Source organism: Crinia signifera, chromosome 11 (assembly GCF_055691185.1).
Source record: "Crinia signifera chromosome 11, ASM5569118v1, whole genome shotgun sequence".
Lineage (NCBI taxonomy): Eukaryota > Metazoa > Chordata > Amphibia > Anura > Myobatrachidae > Crinia > Crinia signifera.
In genome coordinates this window covers 104,619,458-104,642,403 of record NC_139227.1, presented here as the reverse complement: position 1 = coordinate 104,642,403, position 22,946 = coordinate 104,619,458, and the positions used below count along the sequence as shown (strand labels likewise).

Genomic DNA, 22,946 nt, shown 5'->3' with positions numbered 1-22,946 from the left:
AAATGTGCACATTAAAAATTTGCATAGAAAACCTCCAAATCGCAGATAGGGTGCAAATTTTCAATTTCCCGCCTAAAATGTCCAAAAAAAACATAAAACAAATAGAAACGGTCCAGCCTGGCGAGTTTCACAGAACCATACACAGAAGTTGTGGCTGGTAGTTTGTGTCAGTGGTCGAAGTGGGCCAGTATGCGGCGGTAAGGCATACCAGCACTTCTTCACTGACCCGGAAGTTACTTTTTTGTAAATGAATAAACGTGTGCAGAGGCGGCTGCACTTTACTAGTGCTCCGCATCCCACTAGCCCTACTGTGCTTGAGACCGGCTCCCATGGCCGTGCATATCCCTGTAACTACCTCCCTGTGCACCTCCCTGTAACTACCTCCCTGTGGCCTGCACCTCCCTGTTATTACCTACCTATCTGCTACCCTATAACTACCTACCTGTGGATGTCTATATCCCTGTAACTACTTACCTACGGTTGTCCACGTCCCTGTTACTACCTACCTGTGTACCTCCATGTAACTACCTACCTGTCTATCTCCCTGTACCTACATACCTGTGCATCTCCCTGTAACTACCTACCTGTCTTTCTCCCTGTAACTACCTACTTGTGCATCTCCCTGTAACTACCTACCTGTGCATCTCCCTGTAACTACCTACCTGTGCACCTCCCTGTAACTACCTACCTTTCTATCTCCCTGTACCTACATACCTGTACATTTCCCTGTAACTACCTACCTGTCTATCTCCCTGTAACTACATACCTGTGCATCTCCCTGTAACTACCTACTTGTGCATATACCTGTAACTACCGTACCTGTGCGTCTTCCTGTAACTACCTCCATGGGCCCGTGCACCTCTCTGTAACTACCTACCTGTCTATCTCTCTATAACTACCTACCTGTCTATCTCCCTGTAACTACCTACCTGTGCATTTCCCTGTAACTACCTACTTGTGCATATCCCTGTAACTACCTACCTGTCCATCTCCCTGTAACTACCTACCTGTGCATCTCCCTGTAAATACCTACTTGTACATATCTCTGTAACTACCTACCTGTGCATCTACCTGTAACTACCTACCTGTGCATCTACCTGTAACTACCTCCCTGGGCCCGTGTACCTCTCTGTAACTACCTACCTGCGCATCTCCCTGTAACTACCTACTTGTGCATATCCCTGTGACTACCTACCTGTGCATCTCCCTGTAACTACTTACCTGTGGCCGTGCACCTCCCAGTAACTACCTACCTGTCTATCTCCCTGTAACTACCTTCATGCGGCCATGCACCTCCCTTTAACTACCTTGCTGTGTCTGTCCATCTCCCTGTAACTGCAGGCAACTGCTCAGCAGGCTGGGATATATTTTGGAGCTGAGGGAAACATGAAGGAAATACTGAGTGGCGGGTTTATGGACGGAGAATGACAGGCTTACGGCCACAAATAGCCAGTGAGCTCCTACAGATGTATTGATCTCAGGTTTCGGTCTATATATATAACTCCGCTGGTGCAGAACATGCCTGTTGCTGGGACAGATTGCAGGATGTATGTGTTGGCAGCCCTATACCGTCTCAGCGTGGAAGCACAGAACATGCGTGCCTATAATCCCAGGTCACAGAACAGGGCATCACTTTGGAATTCGTAATGTGGAAACGGATTTTATTTTCCTTCTGATAAGCGGGGAAGTTGGCTGATTTCTGGGCCCAGACAGGATCTGTCTGTCCACAGTATTCACTTCAGACATAATGCAATATCCTGCCTTTTTGTGCCGCCCCTTGGATCAGCTGCCAGCTTCATGATGTCTCACAGATTATATAGCAACGTGCAGGAAAACTTCTAGTACCTGTCATCAGGCGCCGTAGTTACCTGTTACCGGTGTCACATGTTACCATGCGGCATTGGTTTCTCTGGTACATCTTTGCACCACAGGATGTAACCTGGTTGTTGCATCCTACCACAAAACATTACTTTGATTCTGTGCCAGCTTCTGTGCGACCCTCAAATGCCGCCATTTGCCTGGAGGCTGAGGTTAATGTGTGCCATTTTATATAATAATAGCTTACCTGTCACTGACAGACAGTGGAGGCGGCCATGTTTCCACTAGACCCAATGCTGGCCCTCAGTGATGTCACTAGCTACCAGTGAGTGAATGGCTGAAAGTTAGATTACCTGTCACTGTCAGACAATGGTGGCGGCCATGTTCCTGAGGAGGCATACCGCCCATCCTCTGTCTCCCAGTGATGTCACTAGCTATCACTGAGCAAATGGCAGAACATAAGATTACCTGTCACTGACAGGTAGAGGCGGCGACCATGTTCCCGAGGAGGCACGCTGTCCATCTGCTGTCTCATAGAAACATAGAATTTGACGGCAGATAAGAACCACTTGGCCCATCTAGTCTGCCCCTTTTTTAAACATGTTACCTCAAACCATATTATCTCAAACCATCACTCCCAGTGATGTCACTAGCTGAGTGAACATTAGATTACCTGTCACTGACAGGCAGAGGTGGCGGCCATGTTCCTGAGAAGGCTGTCCATCCGCTGTCCCCCAGTGATGTCACTAGCTCTCACTGAGTGAATGGCTGAACATTGGTTCTCTTCATAATCCCGCTGTTAGTTCTGTGTGAAGGTGAGAAAATCTGCCTCCCTGCAAAGTGTAATCTCCACTTGTCCCAGATACGTCAGTGGGTCCTGGGCAGTGTTCATCTCAGTTCTGGAAGGCATGCACCAGTTTGCTTTGAAAGGCATGGATCATTTGTCAGGCTCCCAGACCTCCTAAGATGTTAAGCCGTGTGTAACAGAAGATCGGCCATCTTGATCTCTACACATATAAATACAGCGGGCGTTGGGGAAGCACACAGAACATCCTCACTTAAACATGTTTGCTTTTAGTGATTTAGATTTTAGGCAGCTGGTGCTTATCCAGGATTCCGGGCTGGCTGCCCTCCAGCAGCGAATCCTTCCTATAATAGACAGGACTGACTGCTCCCGTGCAAAATGTCATATTCCTAAACGACAGGTCTCTATACAATGATCACATAATGGGGAGAGTGATAAAGTACCAATCAGCTCCTGTCTCTGTACACTCTGTGTTAGAAATATTACACTGTACCCAGTGTGACATCTCCTGCGACGGGATCTGGCAGGGTAGTCGGCTTTGGCAAGTGCATCCATGCTTGCCGATGTCAGCAGCAACAGAATGCCATTGGTGGCCATGCTGAATCCGGCGGCGTGGCTCTTGCTAGCGATATCGTCTGTCGCCTCTGCATGCATCAACGCTTCGATAAAATTCCATCAATGATTTACTGACAGGCTGGTGTGGGACGACATGGGGACAGGCTGGTATGGGACGACATGGGGACAGGCTGGTATGGGACCACATGGGGACAGGCTGGTATGGGACGACATGGGGACAGGCTGGTATGGGACGACATGGGGACAGGCTAGTATGGGACGACATGGGGACAGCCTGGTATGGGACGACATGGGGACAGGCTGGTATGGGACCACATGGGGACAGGCTGGTATGGGACGACATGGGGACAGGCTGGTATGGGACCACATGGGGACAGGCTGGTATGGGACCACATGGGGACAGGCTGGTATGGGACGACATGGGGACAGGCTGGTATGGGACGACATGGGGACAGGCTAGTATGGGACGACATGGGGACAGGCTGGTATGGGACGACATGGGGACAGGCTGGTATGGGACGACATGGGGACAGGCTGGTATGGGACGACATGGGGACAGGCTGGTATGGGATGACATGGGGACAGGCTAGTATGGGACGACATGGGGACAGGCTGGTATGGGACGACATGGGGACAGGCTGGTATGGGACGACATGGGGACAGGCTGGTATGGGACGACATGGGGACAGGCTGGTATGGGACGACATGGGGACAGGCTGGTATGGGATGACATGGGGACAGGCTAGTATGGGACGACATGGGGACAGGCTGGTATGGGACCACATGGGGACAGGCTGGTATGGGACCACATGGGGACAGGCTGGTGTGGGATGACATGATGACAGGCTGGTATGGGACGACATGGGGACAGGCTGGAATGGATCGACATGGGGACAGGCTGGTATGGGGCGAAATGGGGACAGGCTGGTGCGGGACGATGGGGGACAGTCTGGTGCGGAACGTTGGGTACAGGCTGGTACAAAACAATGGGGTACATGCTGGTGCAGGACGATGAGGGACAGGCTGTTGCGGAACATTGGGTACAGGCTGGAACAGAACCTTGGGGGACATACTGGTGCAGGACGATGAGGGACAGGCTGGTGCGGGACGATGAGGGACAGGCTGTTGCGGAATGTTGGGTACAGGCTGGTACAGAACCTTGGGTGACAAGTTGGTTCGGGAACTGGATTATAGGGAGGATAAGGGACAGGCTGGTGCAGGACGATAAGGGACAGGCTGGTAAAGAACCTTGGGTGACAAGTTGGTTCAGGACACTGGGTTATAGGGAGGATGAGGGACAGGCTGGTGCAGGACGATGAGGGACAGGCTGGTGCAGAACCCTGGGGGACAAGCTGGTTCAGGACGCTGAGGGCTATTGGCTGGTGCTGAACCATAAGGAATTTAATTTCTAGATCTTCTGCAGTGATAAGTGCAGCCAGTACCAGAACACATTATAATGATGATCTGTAAGATTAGGACTATGCCTTTGGTATTCATTGGGCAGGTTTACTTGTGCTGCATCCTCCCTGGACCTAGAGTACGTGGAGATCACATACTGGAAGTTAGATGTTCTGCACTTAATGTGTTTCTCGGGTAAAACATTTCTGGAGACAGCTACTATCCAGCGTCATGTCCTGACGTCTTACATGAACTGTCTGTGAAACATGTTCTGAACATCTTGTTCCGCGTGTTGTCATCGGCTTCTACTGTTCAGCTCTGACTGCAGAGTCCAGCCAGAGACCAGCAAAGTCTGACAGCGCAGTCACAGTTTCCATGTGGTGCAAAATGCTCTGCAATAGCCAATTCTTCACTATGGTTCTTCTCGGAATGTCTGCAGAAGTGTTTTTAACATCCTAATTCTCTGAAGGAATTTAGGACTTTCCTGTGCCAATCTTTAATAGGAAGCAACAGCTTTAAATATATGTAGAGTAGTCATAATGTACTTGCCCCACACTGTAATAAGTCTCCTATCACACGGATGTGTCAAATGTTGGAATATGTGTGAACAATTGGTGGTGGTATGCACCAGAGGATGTCCCAGAGACTTGGAACAGCCCAGTACGTAACCAGAAGGGTGGCTTTCTCCTCACCAGTCACTTTCCCCCTCAGTCAGGCATTTTCTCCCTCAGTTGGTCACTGCCCCCTCAGTTGATCACTCCCCCCTCAGTTTATCACCCCCCCTCACATGGTCACTTACCGCTTTAGGCGGATGGTCACTTACCCCCAAAAGCGGTCACTTCCACCACAGGCAGTCGCTTCCACCCAAATACGGTAATTTACCCCGTCAGGTGGTTACTTCCCCCCTCAGGTGGTCATTTCCCCCTCAGGTGGTCATTTCCCGCCGCATGCTGTCACATCCTCCCTCAGGTGGTCACTTCTCCTACAAGCGATCACTTCCCTCCACAGGTGGTCACTTTTCCCTGAGGCGGTCACTCCCCCCCCACAGGTGGTCACTTTCCTCTCAGACAGTCACTTCCATTCTCAGGTGGTCACTTACTAGGGTGACCAACTCATCCCTTTAATCCGGGACACATTAATTACACAGGTTCTGGGGCAGTTTAAAACCAGGTGAAATGGAGTCTTGAGGTGTGGCAGTTTAAAACCAGGTGAAAGCCAGCCACAGAACCTGTGTAATTAATATGTGTCCCGGATTAAAGGGATGAGTTGGTCACCCTATCACTTACCCCTGCAGATGGTCACTTCCCTCTGAGGTGGTCACTTCCCTCAGGTACTCTCTTCCTACTCTAGCAGTCATCTCCCCCTGCAGGTGGTCACTTCCCTCTCAGGCGGTCACTTCCCTCTCAGGCGGTCACTTCCCTATCAGGCGGTCACTTTCCCCCTCAGATGGTCATTTCTCCCAACAGGCGGTCACTTCCCTCCTCAGATGGTCACTCCTCCTCTCTCCCCAAAGGCGGTCATTTCCCCCCACAGATGGTCAATGCCTCCTAAGGTGGTCACTTCCCCCAACAGGGGGGGAACATTACGGTTTGTTCCCAGTCATATAACGCAGCGGAATATGCTAATGCTGTATACTTACTAGATAATTATAACGTTCAGTTTTAAAGGTGGGTGACAGAACAATTTCCTATTCTGGCCAGTATACGCTAGTATGCGCTTCTTACATTAACAACATGGAAAACTGTAACTCTCTGATCAGCACCAGATCGTCTGTTACCTCCTGCGATCAGCTATGGACAGAACTACCCCCAGGTCTGTATGGATGGAGTACATTTATCATTGAGGGGGCTCATACGAGCATGTCAGTGCAAGGCCACAGTGGATTCTATAGGTAAATTACTTATTAATGAGCCCAGTAACTTTGATGCTGGAAACTTGCCCTGCTGCTCCCTGTGTGTGAGCAATGGCTATATGCAGATAGTGGTTACCCAGGGCACCGGATCTGTGGGCCGCACCTCAATGTGTTTCAGCATTCTCACTCACTGACCTCAGATCTGTTCTCGGGCCCCTTCATATCAGTCATGATTCAATCTCTGAGAAATGCCACGGCGGACCCCCTTACCTCATCCCCTGCATTCTGCACATGATGTCTAAAGTCAGAGATTAATTAGCAAAACAAAATGCTGTGTTTTAACAGGTCTGGAATGTTTGGCTGCTGCTACATACAGGCTGGGAGAGGGGCGCAGCTGTCTGATGCCCATTTCTGACGATGGTTAAAGTTCTGTTCCTGGGGTCGGCACTGGAAGTGAGACGCTGGGAGTTATAGGGGAGTATGCAATGTGCCGCCGCTATTTCTGACGTGGGAAATAGCGGCGGCTCCCTATTCAATGCTGTCATTAATGACAGCATTGATGTGGGATCACGGCAGAACGGGCCAGACTTTAGAAGCTTTTGGGCCCGTTCTGCCGATAACGGCCTTGGATTGTCGTTATCTGGGCCGCAGATCGACAATCCACGGCCGTTTTCACGGCCACGCCCCCTTTGCGCCCAGCAGCAGGCGGGACATTGAATCCCGTCTGTCCTTATGCGGTCGATCTGACCGCAAACGGGCCAGGCTCACGGCTGTCGGCGGGGAATCGACAGCCGTGATCCCACATTGCAAACCCCACATAGTATTGTTAGATAGAACATTGCTTAAACTCACATTCCAATCTTCCCTCCTCACCCATCCTAACGTATGATACGGCCAAAGTTATACTTTTGAAAACTAGAATCAGTGAGTTTACAGCAGGATGTGCTGTGGCAAGCACAGCGCACTGTCAAGGGGGTGTGTCTAGCCCCTCATATGGGCGTGTCTATGCTTAAAAGCTTGTTGCAAGATATTTCTATATTGATACTAACATTGCTGGGGGTTTCTTATTTGCAACTATATATATTCACTGTGATTATTTTCTTCTCACTCAGCACAGTACATACATGATTAATGTGATGCCTATGCAATAACTTCCAAATGCAATTTGACCTTGTGTGAATTTTTCCATAGGCATATAAGTATGTTTTTTTGTATATTAAATGTTATTTATTATGAACACTGGACTATCTGCATCTTGTAGGCACTATCTATATTTATTGGATATGCTGGTATTATTCATACCATTATAGTATTAGCCAACTCAGTATGGACACCAGATACTCAAAAATGCTTACGCTTACAGCTAGCAGCAGCAGCAGCAGCATGCTATTGGTCAGTGGACACAGCACATATAAGAAGACCCCATGTGATCATGTGCTGCTATCTCTTTCTCCTGTCAGGGGTTCCCACAAGGGGGATTATGAAAGTTGCCAGCAGGGAATCCTGTCCAGCTACAGCAAATCAGAGTGATTACAGCAGATCGCTGTCCTTGTAAATAAACTCCTTAGTGGCACCCTATGCATGGTCAGAAGAATCCAGGAGATTGGGAGTATAATGTAGGGCAGCAGTAGATTTATAACTGAAACAGAAGCCTCCTGCAGGATGCGGGAGAGTAGGCACCTATGGCTATATTCGCTGCAGGGTGTGATATGTATGTACCTAGTTCATTGAAAACTGCAGTTTATGAACTTCAATGACCCGAACCCTTGTTCCCCCCCGGCCCTAACCCTCTCTACTTTTTTTCTAGTGTTTGATAATTGGAGGGGGCCCCTGCGGACTCCGGACAGCCATTGAACTCGCCTGCTTAGGAGCCAAAGTGGTGGTGGTGGAGAAGAGAGACACGTTTTCCCGGAACAATGTCCTCCACCTCTGGCCTTACACCATCCAAGACCTCCGCTGTCTCGGGGCTAAGAAGTTCTATGGCAAGTTCTGCGCAGGAGCCATTGATCATATAAGTAAGTGTCAGTTATACTGATCAGCAGCCGCCCCATAGGGTGGTGCCTGGATATTAGCAGCACGTGGCAGCGATGGGCAATGTACAGCTGGTATATGCCCAATAATGTCTGAGCCATAGGATGGGGAAAGTGAGGATGTCTTCATTTTGTGCCTTCTATAACGGTTACACACATCACATTTACATTCAGTCTTCAGCTCGTCGGGAAATCTAAGAATCAGCCTGCCCTGCAGTAACAGGCCCCCCTGCTGCCTGCCCCTGCAGTAACAGGCACCCCTGCTGCCTGCCGCTGCAATGACATGCCCCCCCTGCTGCCTGCCACTGCAGTAACAGGCACCCTTGCTGCCTGCCGCTGCAATGACATGCTCCCCTGCTGCCTGTCTGCCCCTGCAGTAACAGGCCCCCCTGCTGCCTGCCGCTGCAATGACATGCCCCCCCTGCTGTCTGCTTGCCCCTGCGGGAACAGGACCCCCTGCTGCCTGCCACTGCAGTGACATGCCCCCCAGCTGCCTGCGTGCCCCTGCAGTAACAGGCCCTCCTGCTACCTGCCGCTGCAATGACATGCCCCCCTGCTGCCTGCCCCTGCAGTAACAGGCTCCTCTGCTGCCTGCCTGCCCCTGCAGTAACAGGCTGCCTGCCTGCCCCTGCAGTAACAGGCTCCCCTGCTGCCTGCCCCTGAATTGACATGCCCCCCTGCTGCCTGCCTGCCCTTGCAGTAACAGGCCCCCCTGCTGCCTGCCACTGCAATGACATGCCCCCCTTGCTGCCCGCCCCTGCAGTAACTAGCCCCCCTGCTGCCTGCCTGCCCCTGCAGTAACAGGACCCCTGCTGCCTGCCTGCCCCTGCAGTAACAGGCTGCCTGCCTACACCTGCAGTAACAGGCTCCCCTGCTGCCTGCCCCTGCAATGACATGCCCCCCTGCTGCCTGCCTGTCTGCCCCTGCAGTAACAGGCCCCCCTACTGCCTGGCCCTGCAATGATAAGCCCCCTGCTGCCTGGCCCTGCAATGATAAGCCCCCTACTGCCTGTCTCTGCAATGATAAGCCCCATGCTGCCTGTTCCTGCAATGACATGCCCCCATGGACCTGTTATCAAATACTAAGATAATTATAATGATATCACTTTTAGCCCTGACACATATAACCACATAAGTGAGAAGAGCTAGTAACTACTATACAGTAATGACTGATACCCCGCCAGTATTGCATGCCCCTGCACCGCATCTCCCCGTCATATCATCTACTATGTTATATTATCCATTTTATTTGTTTGAGAAATAGAATTTTGCTTGTAAATTTTAAATAAATTATACAATTCACATAAAGCACCTATCGGTGTAAACGGTACATTCCCAAACAGCCAATCACAAGTGGTTTACCGTTACTAGAGTGTCAGGCAGTACTGTACCTGGCCTAGCTTAGGTGCATGGGGTCTAAGTGTTAGAGTCACATTGATCTGTATTGGTGCCCAGGGCTTGTATTCTGCCCATCATTTATAAGGACTGCAGAGCAAGGTGGCACCAGGGCTGTTACTGAATATTTGTCCCTTCCAGGTATATGGCAGCTGCAGCTGATGCTGTTTAAGATTGCCCTCCTGCACGGCGTTGAGGTCCATGTCAACATCGAATTTGTCAAACTCCTGGAGCCGCCCGAAGACCAGGAAAACCAAAGTACGTGTCTGTTCTGTTCTCGCACTAGAAGAGATGGTCATGTTAGGATTAATGTCTGACCCCATTGTAATCCCGCCTGGTTAGCCCCTGCTCGCTCAGTATATGCTGTGTGTCATGTTAGGATTAATGTCTGACCCCATTGTAATCCCGCCTGGTTAGCCCCTGCTCGCACAGTATATGTTGTGTGTCATGTTAGGATTAATGTCTGACCCCATTGTAATCCCGCCTGGTTAGTCCCTGCTCGCACAGTATATGGTGTGTGTCATGTTAGGATTAATGTCTGACCCCATTGTAATCCCGCCTGGTTAGCCCCTGCTCACTCAGTATATGCTGTGTGTCATGTTAGGATTAATGTCTGACCCCATTGTAATCCCGCCTGGTTAGCCCCTGCTCGCTCAGTATATGCTGTGTGTCATGTTAGGATTAATGTCTGACCCCATTGTAATCCCGCCTGGTTAGCCCCTGCTCGCACAGTATATGGTGTGTGTCATGTTAGGATTAATGTCTGACCCCATTGTAATCCCGCCTGGTTAGTCCCTGCTCGCACAGTATATGCTGTGTGTCAGGTTAGGATTAATGTCTGACCCCATTGTAATCCCGCCTGGTTAGCCCCTGCTCGCACAGTATATGTTGTGTGTCATGTTAGGATTAATGTCTGACCCCATTGTAATCCCGCCTGGTTAGTCCCTGCTCGCACAGTATATGGTGTGTGTCATGTTAGGATTAATGTCTGACCCCATTGTAATCCCGCCTGGTTAGCCCCTGCTCGCACGGTATATGCTGTGTGTGTCATGTTAGGATTAATGTCTGACTCCATTGTAATCCCGCCTGGTTAGCCCCTGCTCGCACGGTATATGCTGTGTGTGTCATGTTAGGATTAATGTCTGACACCATTGTAATCCCGCCTGGTTAGCCCCTGCTCGCTCAGTATATGCTGTGTGTCATGTTAGGATTAATATCTGACCCCATTGTAATCCCACCTGGTTAGCCCCTGCTCGCACAGTATATGCTGTGTGTCATGTTAGGATTAATGTCTGACCCCATTATAATCCCACCTGGTTAGCCCCTGCTCGCACAGTATATGCTGTGTGTCATGTTAGGATTAATGTCTGACCCCATTATAATCCCACCTGGTTAGCCCCTGCTCGCACAGTATATGCTGTGTGTCATGTTAGGATTAATGTCTGACCCCATTGTAATCCCGCCTGGTTAGCCCCTGCTCGCACAGTATATGTTGTGTGTCATGTTAGGATTAATGTCTGACCCCATTGTAATCCCGCCTGGTTAGCCCCTGCTCGCACAGTATATGCTGTGTGTCATGTTAGGATTAATGTCTGACCCCATTGTAATCCCTCCTGTTAGCCCCTGCTCGCTCAGTATATGCTGTGTGTCAGGTTAGGATTAATGTCTGACCCCATTGTAATCCCGCCTGGTTAGTCCCTGCTCGCACAGTATATGCTGTGTGTCAGGTTAGGATTAATGTCTGACCCCATTGTAATCCCGCCTGGTTAGCCCCTGCTCGCACAGTATATGGTGTGTGTCATGTTAGGATTAATGTCTGACCCCATTGTAATCCCGCCTGGTTAGCCCCTGCTCGCACAGTATATGCTGTGTGGTTTGTAACTGCACTTTGGGCCTGATTCTGAAATGTACTGTGTTGCATAGCAGCAGGGAAGCATCTGTGCAAAGGCAGCAGGAAGGCATCTGTGCAATACTAAACAAAAGAGGCAGCACAATACATAGCAGGGAAATGGCTGTGTAATACCGCAGGGAAGTGCCTGTGCAATACCAAAAGGAGGCATCTGTGAAATACTCCAGGGAATCATCTGTGCAATACTGCAGGGAAGCATCTGTGCAATACCACAAGAAAGCATCTGTGCTGTGCAATAGCACAGGTAATTGGCTATGCAATACTGCGGGAAAGCATCTGTGCAATAGCACAGGCAATCGGCTGTGCAATACAGCAGGGAACTGGCTGTGTAATACCGCAGGGAAGTGCCTGTTCAGTACCAAAGGGAAACATCTGTGAAATACTGCAGGGAAGCATCTGTGCAATACTACAAGACAGCGACTGTGCAATACTGCAGGAAAGCAGCTGTGGAGTACCACAGACAAGCGTCTGTGCAATATCACAGGAAGTGACTGCAATACTGCAGAGAAGCATATGTGCAATAATGCAGGGAAGTATCTGTGCAATTCCACAGGGAACCATCTGTGCCATACTGCAGGGAAGCGGCTGTACAATACTCCAGGAAAGTGGCTGCACAGGGAAGAGGCTGTGCAGGGAAGTGGCTGTGCAATACTGCAGGAAAGCGGCTGTGCAGGGAAGCGGCTGCACAGGGAAGTGGCTGTGCAATACTGCAGGAAAGCGGCTGCACAGGGAAGTGGCTGTTCAATACCGCATAGAACGGTTGCACGTTCTCTAAGTTTTGCAAGTCAAGGTGTTAAATCTGGTTAGGTCACCGATAAACTTGGATGCTGTCCGTGGGGCAGACTGGCAGCTCTGTATGTCCGCCGCTGCCCAGGGTTAGCCACGTGTGAAGGAGATCTTCTTAGATGGGCCAGGCAGGGAGGATATTACGTTCCCCAAATAATCACAAAGTGATGACAAATAGGAATTTTAGAAGATTCTGAAAGATGAGCAGCTGAGTCTGAGACCTGTGGCTGGCTGGTGGCGGGGCATTATATTATACCCTGTAAGCAATACTGCTGCCATGTCTGAGCTGTCGCCATGAGCTGCCCTCACCTTGTGCATCTGTCCGCCCCGTGTCCGCTCTCTGCTAGAAGACGACTTGTGCTGGAGAGCTGGCAGATATTGGTCGCTGTAATAAAGTGTCCTATAGGGAAGTTGAGAAAGACATGATCTGAAAGCAGAAGTAGAGATAATAAGAATGATATTCTAGTGAGGACTCGTGAGATTGTATATTGAACTGGCACCATCAAAGCTTCTGTATTGGACAAGTAGGGATGTTTCCCAAAGCATCCAATGAGCTTTTAGATATCATTAATCTAATCTATTTTATACACTTATAGCTTGAATGTTATTGGTCACTTCTTCCACTCATCCTTTTTAGATGGTTTGGTGCATGCCTTTGTCTTCATCCGTCATTTGTGATCACATAGATATTTAAAGATTGAACCCCCGGCAAATAATGGGCACTCTGAATTATAAGTGGCAGATCTCAAGGTGCGTACACACCTACAGATTTATCTGTCCAATCTATCTGGTGGGAACAAAAACCTGGAAATGTATGGGAGCATATGACAATCAAAAATTTTCACCCAAATGCAGGAAAACAGAAAAAAAATATATGCTTTGATAAATTTGTTATCTCAGAACGATTTAAACAATTTTTTCTGACTGATCACTGTCTGTTTTCAAGCGTTTGGGAACAATTTTTTTATTGTCCTTTGCTCCCATACATTTTCAGGTGTTTGTTCCCACCAGATAGATCGGACAGATAAATCTCTTTGTGTGTACGCACCTTCATGTAGATCCACTGATCGCTAATTGTTCTTTCTCTTGTCAGAAATAGGCTGGCGGGCAGAATATCTCCCCCAGGACCACCCGTTATCAGAGTACGAGTTTGACGTGATTATTGGGGCTGATGGACGCAGAAACACTCTGGAAGGTAAGATATGACTGACCACAGGATGAGCCACCTGTGTATTGTATATAGGAGTGTCTCTGTGCAGCGTGGCGCTTTATAAAGCAATAATAATAATAATAATAGCAGGGTCCAACTCTCTACGCAGGATTCCGAAGAAAAGAGTTCCGAGGGAAACTGGCGATCGCCATAACTGCCAACTTCGTTAACAGAAACACGACCGCGGAAGCCAAAGTGGAGGAAATTAGTGGCGTCGCCTTCATCTTCAATCAGAAATTCTTTCAGGACTTGAAGGAAGAAACAGGTTTGTCTTCATTTACCAGCAGCGCATGACAGGTGACATCTGCCCATCACTCATCCTCAGCCTGTTATGTTAGGAGGTGGGAAAATAGTTCAGGTGGAATCCGCGCAGCACAAGTGGCCTTTACGTGACACAAGAACTTTCTCTTCTGACACCCAGAGCATCTCCATGTTTCTGTGTCAGCACATTCTGTCCTATAATTAGTATCTTTTATGTGTAAGAATGCGCTGCACGCCATGGAAAAGCAACCGGTTATTCCGCAGCAAAGTCTAAGCCGGAACTACTTTAGTGGATGGATCAGGGTCCCCCGGCAGCACAGAGTTTATCAGAAAACACGGTACCTGCTTAGGAATCACCGAGGTTCAAGGAGCCTCAGGCCTCATTGATGTCAATAGTGTCAGCATATATGATGACATGGGATCTCCAGCGGCCACCCTGTGTGTAGCACTTGCCCCTCTTATAATTGTGTGGATCATAGAGTCGACAGGGTGTCTAGGATAACCCCAAAAGGTCGACAGGCACAAGGTCAACATGGAAAAAAAGGCAAAAGGTCGGCACTAGCAAAAGGTCCACGAGAAAAAGATCGACTTGCGTATTTCATATTTTTGTTTGTCAGTGTAGACAACTGCCGACATTGACCCGCAATTAGTGTAGCACATACCCTCAAATGGCTTGCTTCGTTCCCAATTGTAATACACGTTTACCATAAAGCATGAGAAAGTCCAGCAAATGAATTTAAAAAAAAATTAATGTCGACATTTTAGGTTGCCGACCACTTTCATGTCGACCTTTTGATTGTGTCAACATTTTGTTAATGTTGACCTACTGTAGTGCATGTTAACCTTTATATCAATGTCAGACTGGTGCATGTCAACCATATTGGGTGTAGCCAGGGCTATTTTCAGCAGGCTCCAGCAGGAACTGAGGCCCTTATTCTAGTTCACTCTTTCTGACAAAATATTTCTCATGCCCCGTACACACGGGGGAGATATATTGCTCAGCAATATATTGCTAGCAATATATTGCTGAGCAATATATTGCTGAGTGTCTCTTCTGTTCATCAGCAACCAGCGACCATCAGGGGCTGCACACGGGAGCGTGCACCCGGCGATTCATCGCCGACAGCACACACAAATCACTGGCAATATGGTCGCTCAGCGACCATATTCCCAGCGATATGTGCTGAAATTGCACCCGTGTGTACGCACCATTAGATGGACAAAACCATGTGCACTGCAGGTGAGGCAGGTGTAAAACCCCACCCAAATCTAATTATCTCTGCAGAAGTAACACCTGCCTCACCTGCAGTGCACATGGTTTTGTCCATCTAAGAAATATTTTGTCAGAAAGAGTGAACTAGAATAAGGGCCACAGTTCCTGCTGGAGCCTGCTGAAAAATAGCCCTGGGTGTAGCGATTGTCAGCCTATCCTCTGGTTACTGGCACATAAGGCAAAAGTTTGCAGCTGCTGATCATTAGCGCCAATGTTACATTGCGGTCACCGTGCAACGCTGGCAGACTGCTGTGATATATAATATTACTGATGCCATAATCGGCATCTGCCGTAAAGCGTGATGTCATTTCCGTCTGCTGTGTTCCGTCGTTAATGTGTTTGTCTTCCGCTTTCAGGGATCGATCTGGAAAACATTGTGTATTACAAGGACAGCACCCATTACTTCGTGATGACAGCAAAAAAGCAGAGTCTGCTGGATAAAGGGGTCATTCTGAACGTAGGTATCGGAGGCCGGTCTCTGCCACCTCTTTAGCACTTTGTTATTAAACAGAATTTGCAGATTCATGATTGTAAGGACAGCAAAAAAGCAAACAACTAGGCAACACCATGCTGCATTGTAGGGGGCAGATCTAACATGTGCAGAGAGTTAGATTTGGGTGGGGTGTGTTCAAAATTAAATCTAAATTGCAGTGTGATAATAAAACTGTGGGCTACGTGCAAAAGCAGCCAGTATTTACCCTGCACAGAAAACATATAACTCACCCTAATCTAAATATCTCTGCACGTGTCATCTGCCCCTCTGCAGTGCAGCATGTGTTGCCCAGTTACTGGCTTTTTTGCTTACAGACAAGAATCAGGCCCAGTGTGCGCTGGATGGATCCTAAATGCATCATATGCTCGTTCCATGCCGACTTCTCTGTGTACTGTTGGCACTTTGTCTATAAGGTTCTGCTATGATCTAAGTGGCCCACTCTGCCACTTAGAAGGGGCCTATGAGTGAGTGACAAAACGCAATGTTACTGATTCTTGATTTTCATTGTGGTGCCCCAGCGGCTTGCAGGGAGGGGCAGCAGCTGGCAGATTAATACAAGTGATGATATTGGCTGCCGCTTCTTCATGTTGGGACTAGGCTTGGAAGCGATGCCACAGCCTGATCCTGCCCAGCTTCCCACAAGGCAAGAAATGGGCATGGTCCTGGGCAGTGCCTACGAATGGGGGAACATTGCACGCACCCACATAAATACGGCACTGATGTATCATATTACCGTGGTCCTGTTCCATCTCGCTGATCCATCTCCAGGTACATTGAGCCGCAGTAATATGCCGGTTACGCTGCCGGTGCCAGGGTGTACCATGGATGTTGGCAAAGCCCCTGCTGGCAGGCTGGCACCTGCATTCAGATGCATTGCCTTTCCGTACGCCTCTCCTGATGCCCCCGGGGGACTGCAAAGCATATCTGACAACAGAGAATTTGCTGGCACGTTGCCAGAAATAGCGAGACCTGTGCGATTGATCATCCATGCATATCTACGATATATATATCGATGTCTTTACAGGACTATGCTGATGCAGAGGTTCTCCTGTGCCCAGAGAACGTGGACCAGGACAGCTTGCAGTCCTACGCCAGAGAGGCAGCCGACTTCGCAACTAATTACCAGTTGCCGTCTTTGGACTTTGCCATCAACCATTACGATCAGCCGGACGTGGCCATGTTCGATTTCACCTCTATGTATGCATCGGAAAATGCTGCCCTGGTCAGGGAACGTCACGGACACCAGCTCCTGGTTGCTCTGGTTGGAGACAGCTTGCTTGAGGTTGGTGGACTTCTTCACTGGTATATAGTCAGTGTGGGTTTGCGCTGGAGAACAGGAGGTATTCTAGGTGTGTTCATGATCAAGGGGGTTATTCAGGCCTGATCGCCATCCCTTCAAAGTGAAATTCTCCCTGCCACTCCCAGAAATCGTCCGGTTGCCACCCACAAACGCCAACTTCCAGTCAATAAACTTGTTTGATTATCGCCTGGCCTGTGAATTCGCAGCTCAGCGATCAGGTCTGAATAACCCCTAAACCCTTCTTTCTCCAACCTCCACACTGGTAAGTGACCCAGGGGCAGATTTATTAAGCTTGGAGAAGAGATAAACTGGAGATAAAGCGGAGAAAAGGTAAAAGGAGATAAAGCACCAGCCAATCAGCTCTGTTTGAAAAAGACAGTTGGGAGGTGATTGGCTGGTGCTCCTTTTACCTTTTCTCTGCTTTATCTCCAGTTTATCTCTTCTCCAAGCTTAATAAATCTGCCCCCCAGTTCTTAGCTTCAATTAAATTCTGCTAATCGGAGTCCCTCCCCCTCATGGTGACGCACATTTCTGTACATCCATTGGCTGGGCAGATTCACCATTTCAAACAGGCAGAATGTTGGGGACTTCATGTGTCCATTCGCACAACAATGTTACTCAAAGTTAGCAAAATACAACCAAACAGCCAATGACACCTTGCACAGCCAGACCAGTCAGCGATATGCAACAGAGGCGAGGTTTGTTAGAAATCTGGCAACATCAAGTAAGCAACCACTTATGATCTTGTAGACTGTAACTAGTTCTGAACTGACATCTAACACAGAGGTGAAACACTATGAAATGAGCTTTGACAATATAATTCCAGGTTCTCTATTTCAGTTGTCACATATGTGTTGTTCCCGCAGCCTTTCTGGCCAATGGGGACAGGCTGTGCCCGAGGATTTTTGGCAGCGTTTGATACAGCCTGGATGGTGAGGAGCTGGGCGCAGGGAACGCCACCTCTTGAGGTCATTGCTGAACGGTAAATGAATGAGTTCTAATTAGTACCTGTAACATGTAATTAATATAGAGCTGCGTTTCTCATATGTTGTGCTGCTTATGAGGAAAAAGAGGCATAAGGCTACCACGGTAAACTGTCCACTAGGTGGCACTGGTCTATTTAGTAATTTCGTAATGCTTCATTTCCCATAAGAGCGGTTGTTCTACCCCAAATTTACCCCGAGTACAGCATTGTCAGAACTGCGAATTTACACCCGGTTATCGATACGCTGTGCGAATGCGCTGATGTCAAAAGTGGCCTCCATCTCCCCATGGCCATGGCAGTGCCAAGTAAGTTCTGGCTTACTCGCAGCTGCAAACAGCGAGGAAAACCATTAGATGGCGAGGGATTGGGAATGGTTTTCACCTCATGCGCACATGGGCGGGAATTCGCTAGTGCGGGCGCAGCGTGGGGCGGCTTTTACTTGATCACTGGGCTCCGAGGATTCGCAGCCCAACAGTCAGGCCTGAATCGGGCCCCCAGTCCTATAAGTGTTTCCATGCTGTCAGAGGGTCCTGGTAGTAGAGACGCTGGGACAAATTTACTAAGATGGAATTTCTATTGAAGATGGGATGTTGCCACTGAGAGTCTACTTCTTATTTATTTATCAAGTTCTAGAAGATAATATATAAATTCTGATTGGTTGCTATGGGCAACATCCTAACTTCAATAGCACTTTACACCACAGTGAGCAGGTTGTGTCATTGTGAATACTGTGTACAGTATAGGTTCTTAAACTCGGTCCTCAGGACCCCACGCAGTGCATGTTTTGCAGGTCTCCTCACAGAATCACAAAGTGAAATAATTAGCTCCACCTGTGGATCTTTTCAAATGTGTCAGTGAGTAATGAATGCACCTGTGCTCCTGTCGCGTGACCTGGAAATGTGGACCTTAGGACCGAGTTTGAGAACCCCTGGTGTATGCAGTATGTGGCTGAAGATCCCTTAGCAAGACATGGTGGCGACTTTGGAAAGCCAAGCCAGCGCTCTGCTGTATACCCTCCAACATGATCCATTCCATTAGATACAAAATGCTCTGTTCCTGGACTTCCCTGCCAGTGGCAGTTACAGTTACAGAGGTTGGACTCAGCACAGTCCAAAATTCAAAGAGGAGGGGTCACATCAACTGCCAATGAGTCCAGGACAGTGATGTTTGGAGTGGCATTAGGTGTGGCTCCCCTTTTTGAATATTGGACTGTGCTGGAGTCCCACCTCTGCAACTGCCACTGGTAAGGAAGTCCAGAAACAGAGCATTTTGTACCTAAGGGAATGGGTCATGTTGGAGGGTATGCTGTCGTTCCTTATGATGATCTGCCCACTCTGGGGAAAACGGGTGTGGTATAACACCCCTACAGTCGGGATTCCGACAGTCATTAGCCCGACGTCAGAATCGCGAATGCCCGGACTCAGACAGCAGGGGAAGAGCAACGAAGCCCCTTGCATGCTCACTGCGCTCACCACGGTGCACTCACCAACTATTTTATTCTCCCTCTATGGGGGTTGTGGACCCCCACGAGGGAGAATACCCACTGACCGTGTGTCGGGCCTTCAGCAGTTGGGAATCCAACGTCAGGTTAATGACTGTAAAATCCTGACTGCCGGTGAGTCCTCTGGCACCCGGGGAAGGGTGTGGTATAACACCCGACAGTCGGAATTCCAACAGTCATCAGTGGGAAAACAAAGTAGCAAACATGTTATTTAATGTAATTGAATATATAAACCCAGCTTTTTGTACCGATAGGCTGATTCCTCTGTGTGTCACTGAGCGCTCACAGAGCTATATTCTCCGTAATGCATTCGCAGGGCCGGCGCCACCACTAGGCAAATCTAGGCATTTGCCTAGGGCGCCGGCCACTGGAGGGCGGCATTTCGCCCCCCCCCCCCCCGTGCCGCGGGGGTACCTGTCCTGCGGCTGTGTATATAAAGCTTGCGGCGGCAGCGGGGGGTCCCTGCAGTCAAGAAATAATGAGCGCTATCCGCCTGGCTACGCGGAAGAGCTTCTGTTGTGGAAACACTGGGCGCACGCTGATTGGCTGAGATTCAGCCAATCAGCGTGCGCCATGCGGCCAGTGTTTTCACAACAGAAGACAGAAGCGCTTCCGCGTAGCCAGGCGGATAGCGCTCGTTATTTCTTGACTGAAGGGACCCCCCGCTGCCGCCGCCGCAAGCTTTATATACACAGCTGCAGGACAGGTACACCCCCCGGCACCGGGGCGCCCCCACCTCGACTCGCCTGGGGTGCTCCGGTGCCTTGCACCGGCCCTGTGCATTCGCTGTCCGTCACCCATCCTGCTTTCAGTGCAAAAGGCGCCTGGCTCGGGGACCGCTCCGTTGGATTTTGTCTTGTTGCAGCTTTGGCGTCAGAATGTAATAGGCTAATATGGGACCAGACCCTTTAGAGTTTAAAGGAGATAAAAATGTTTTTAATCATTTCTGTCGTTCATCGCGCAATATCATGTTTAGCAATGGTAACGTGTCTGGTTGTAGAACTTGCGAGGAGCCAGGGCCCCTTCAAACATATGTTTAATATCACTAGAGAAGGGTGAACGCTCTGATGAGGGAATTAAGATTTATTCAAGAAAGAAATTGACTTTAATGTGGCTCCGGCTCCAAGACTGGATTTGTTATAATGGACGGTGTTCTCATTTGAGTTTATTTCTAGTCTGGCCGTAAAGATGTTTCCTAGGTTCTTGTCTGACTCACTTGTCTGTGGTCTCCGAGCTTGCAAATTATATGTCAAAACATAAAAGAAAAGTGATCTTGTTAGGTAATTTATGGTGAGTGGTTAGTTCCCTCCACCACGCCAGAGAGACAAGATTATACCCCAAGGGTAAGCGAATGAGCACATACGGGGATGACATCATATAATGTACAGAGTAATGCATACTTACCCTATAAATCACCTAGCCTTAGCCTAGCTAGCTGTCTCTGTTATCACCGACCACAACTCCACATCGCTGCTTTGACAATTCTTGCTGCATGGAACAGATCGGAGATGATCCCCCAAGGACGGGAGATTATTCCGAGACCTCTAATTGTGTCCTTTCTCTATACCAGGGAGAGTCTGTATCGCCTACTACCTCAGACCACGCCGGAGAACATCAGCAAGAACTTTGACCAGTATACCATTGACCCGGGAACTCGTTATCCCAACCTCAACTCTAACTGCGTCCGGATCCACCAGGTTTGTGCCCAATGTCATGTACACGTCACATATTGTAAAGGGACAAAATCCCATACAGAGGGCATCCTACCCTACATACATAATGTCCCTTATTCAGATCTGATCACAGTACAACTTTGTTCTCAAAATGGGCAAAACCATGTGCACTGCAGGTGGGGCAGATGTAACATGTGCCGAGAGCGTTAAATTTGGGTGGGGTGTGTTGAAACTGAAATCTAAATTGCAATGTAAAAATAATGCAGCTAGTATTTACCCTGCAAAGAAACAAAATAACTCACCCAAATCTAACTCTCTCTATACATGTTACATTTGCCCCCCCCCCCCCCCCCCCCCCCCTGCAGTGCACATGGTTTTGCCCATTTTGAGAACACATTTGTCGGCAAACTGCCTACATAGTTATGGACAGTCTGCAGGTTTAATTTGTAATTGTAAGAACATATTCACAGGCATTCAGCATACATGTTATGAGCTATAACAACATGTTATGAGCTACAGTATAACAAACAAACCTGCCAATACATTTTCAAGGAGATGGGGGCCACAGGTGTAGGCTTAGTGGGCCATATGTACGACCATAGGGTGGCGTGTTCCCCATATGTTAAATAAGTCGATTAATGAGGATACATACTCTTGACCGGCAGTCAAGACGCCGGCATCCCAGAAAAGGGAATTTCAACAGGGGTCAGGAAAGTATACTTATCCCACCCCCACTCCTGAAAATCCCTAACCCTCCCCTCAGCAGGCTAGCCCCCCCACGCATGGAGTTGGTTGGTATTTTGGGGCAGATTAATTAAGCCCGGTGAAGTGGTAATGTGCTAGGTACTTCATCTCAAGCCAATCAGCTCATAATGGCCATTTTTCAAATCTAGCCACTAACATGGCAGTTAGGGGCTAAGTGGTCAGTGATAAAGTTCCAGCCAGTTCATCAAGCTTAATAACTCTGCCTCTTTATCTCTCACATGTGGTGGTCTTAGGGGCTGGCTATATACAGTGACATTGCTTTTCCAGTTGAATAAATGTAGTGTGATCACGCTCGGTCCGCGTGGTGTGCAGCACGTGTAGGGACTGCTTGCTCCCAGATCTGGTTGTTTGATGATCAGACGAATGGATGGAACCAGTTGTCTGATATCATATATTGTATTTAGCTGTGTTATTGCTATGGTAATGAACCATGGCAGCGTCTAATCCCCGGGATTGTTAGATCGCACGGTAATTATTTCCATGCTCATATTTCTGTTAGTAATGTACAAACAATGAGATGTGGGAGCCTTTCATCCTGGGGTTAGACTCACATCCTTTCCTCTCTCTCAGCGATGTCCTGACTTAGTCCTGGCCAATGGTCTCTGCTACGTAGCATGGTCTGTTAGTGGCGACTGTAATCCCCCATACGGAGTAACTGGCTGCTAGCGCCTGGGATATTATTAGCTCCTGTCATTGGGTTCATACAAGACCCTATAGATATAGACAGGTCTCATGCTATTGGTAGACATTACAGATGATCTGCTGCTGGAACACCGGTTCCCCTTGTCATCACAGTAAGGGCCAGATGTATCAAGCTTGAAAAAGTGCTAAAATGGAGAGCGATAAACAACCAGCCAATCAGCTTCTAACTGCCCGCGCTACAGGCTGGGTTTAAAAAATGACAGTTGTGAGCTGAT

At 48.8% G+C, this 22,946-nt stretch overlaps 1 protein-coding gene across 10 annotated transcripts in view; it reads left to right on the top strand.

The window, feature by feature from the left end:
• Window positions 1-22,946, top strand: part of MICAL2 (microtubule associated monooxygenase, calponin and LIM domain containing 2) — a 191,914-nt gene that overhangs the window by 58,390 nt on the left and 110,578 nt on the right. For all 10 annotated transcript variants that reach the window (XM_083164104.1, XM_083164103.1, XM_083164101.1 and 7 more), the window contains exons 3-10: window positions 8,257-8,464; window positions 10,015-10,131; window positions 13,662-13,763; window positions 13,888-14,043; window positions 15,669-15,769; window positions 16,830-17,087; window positions 17,972-18,087; window positions 21,162-21,288. In XM_083164104.1, coding sequence (XP_083020230.1) covers window positions 8,257-8,464; window positions 10,015-10,131; window positions 13,662-13,763; window positions 13,888-14,043; window positions 15,669-15,769; window positions 16,830-17,087; window positions 17,972-18,087; window positions 21,162-21,288 — 1,185 coding nt within the window. The remainder of the gene's footprint in view (window positions 1-8,256; window positions 8,465-10,014; window positions 10,132-13,661; window positions 13,764-13,887; window positions 14,044-15,668; window positions 15,770-16,829; window positions 17,088-17,971; window positions 18,088-21,161; window positions 21,289-22,946) is intronic.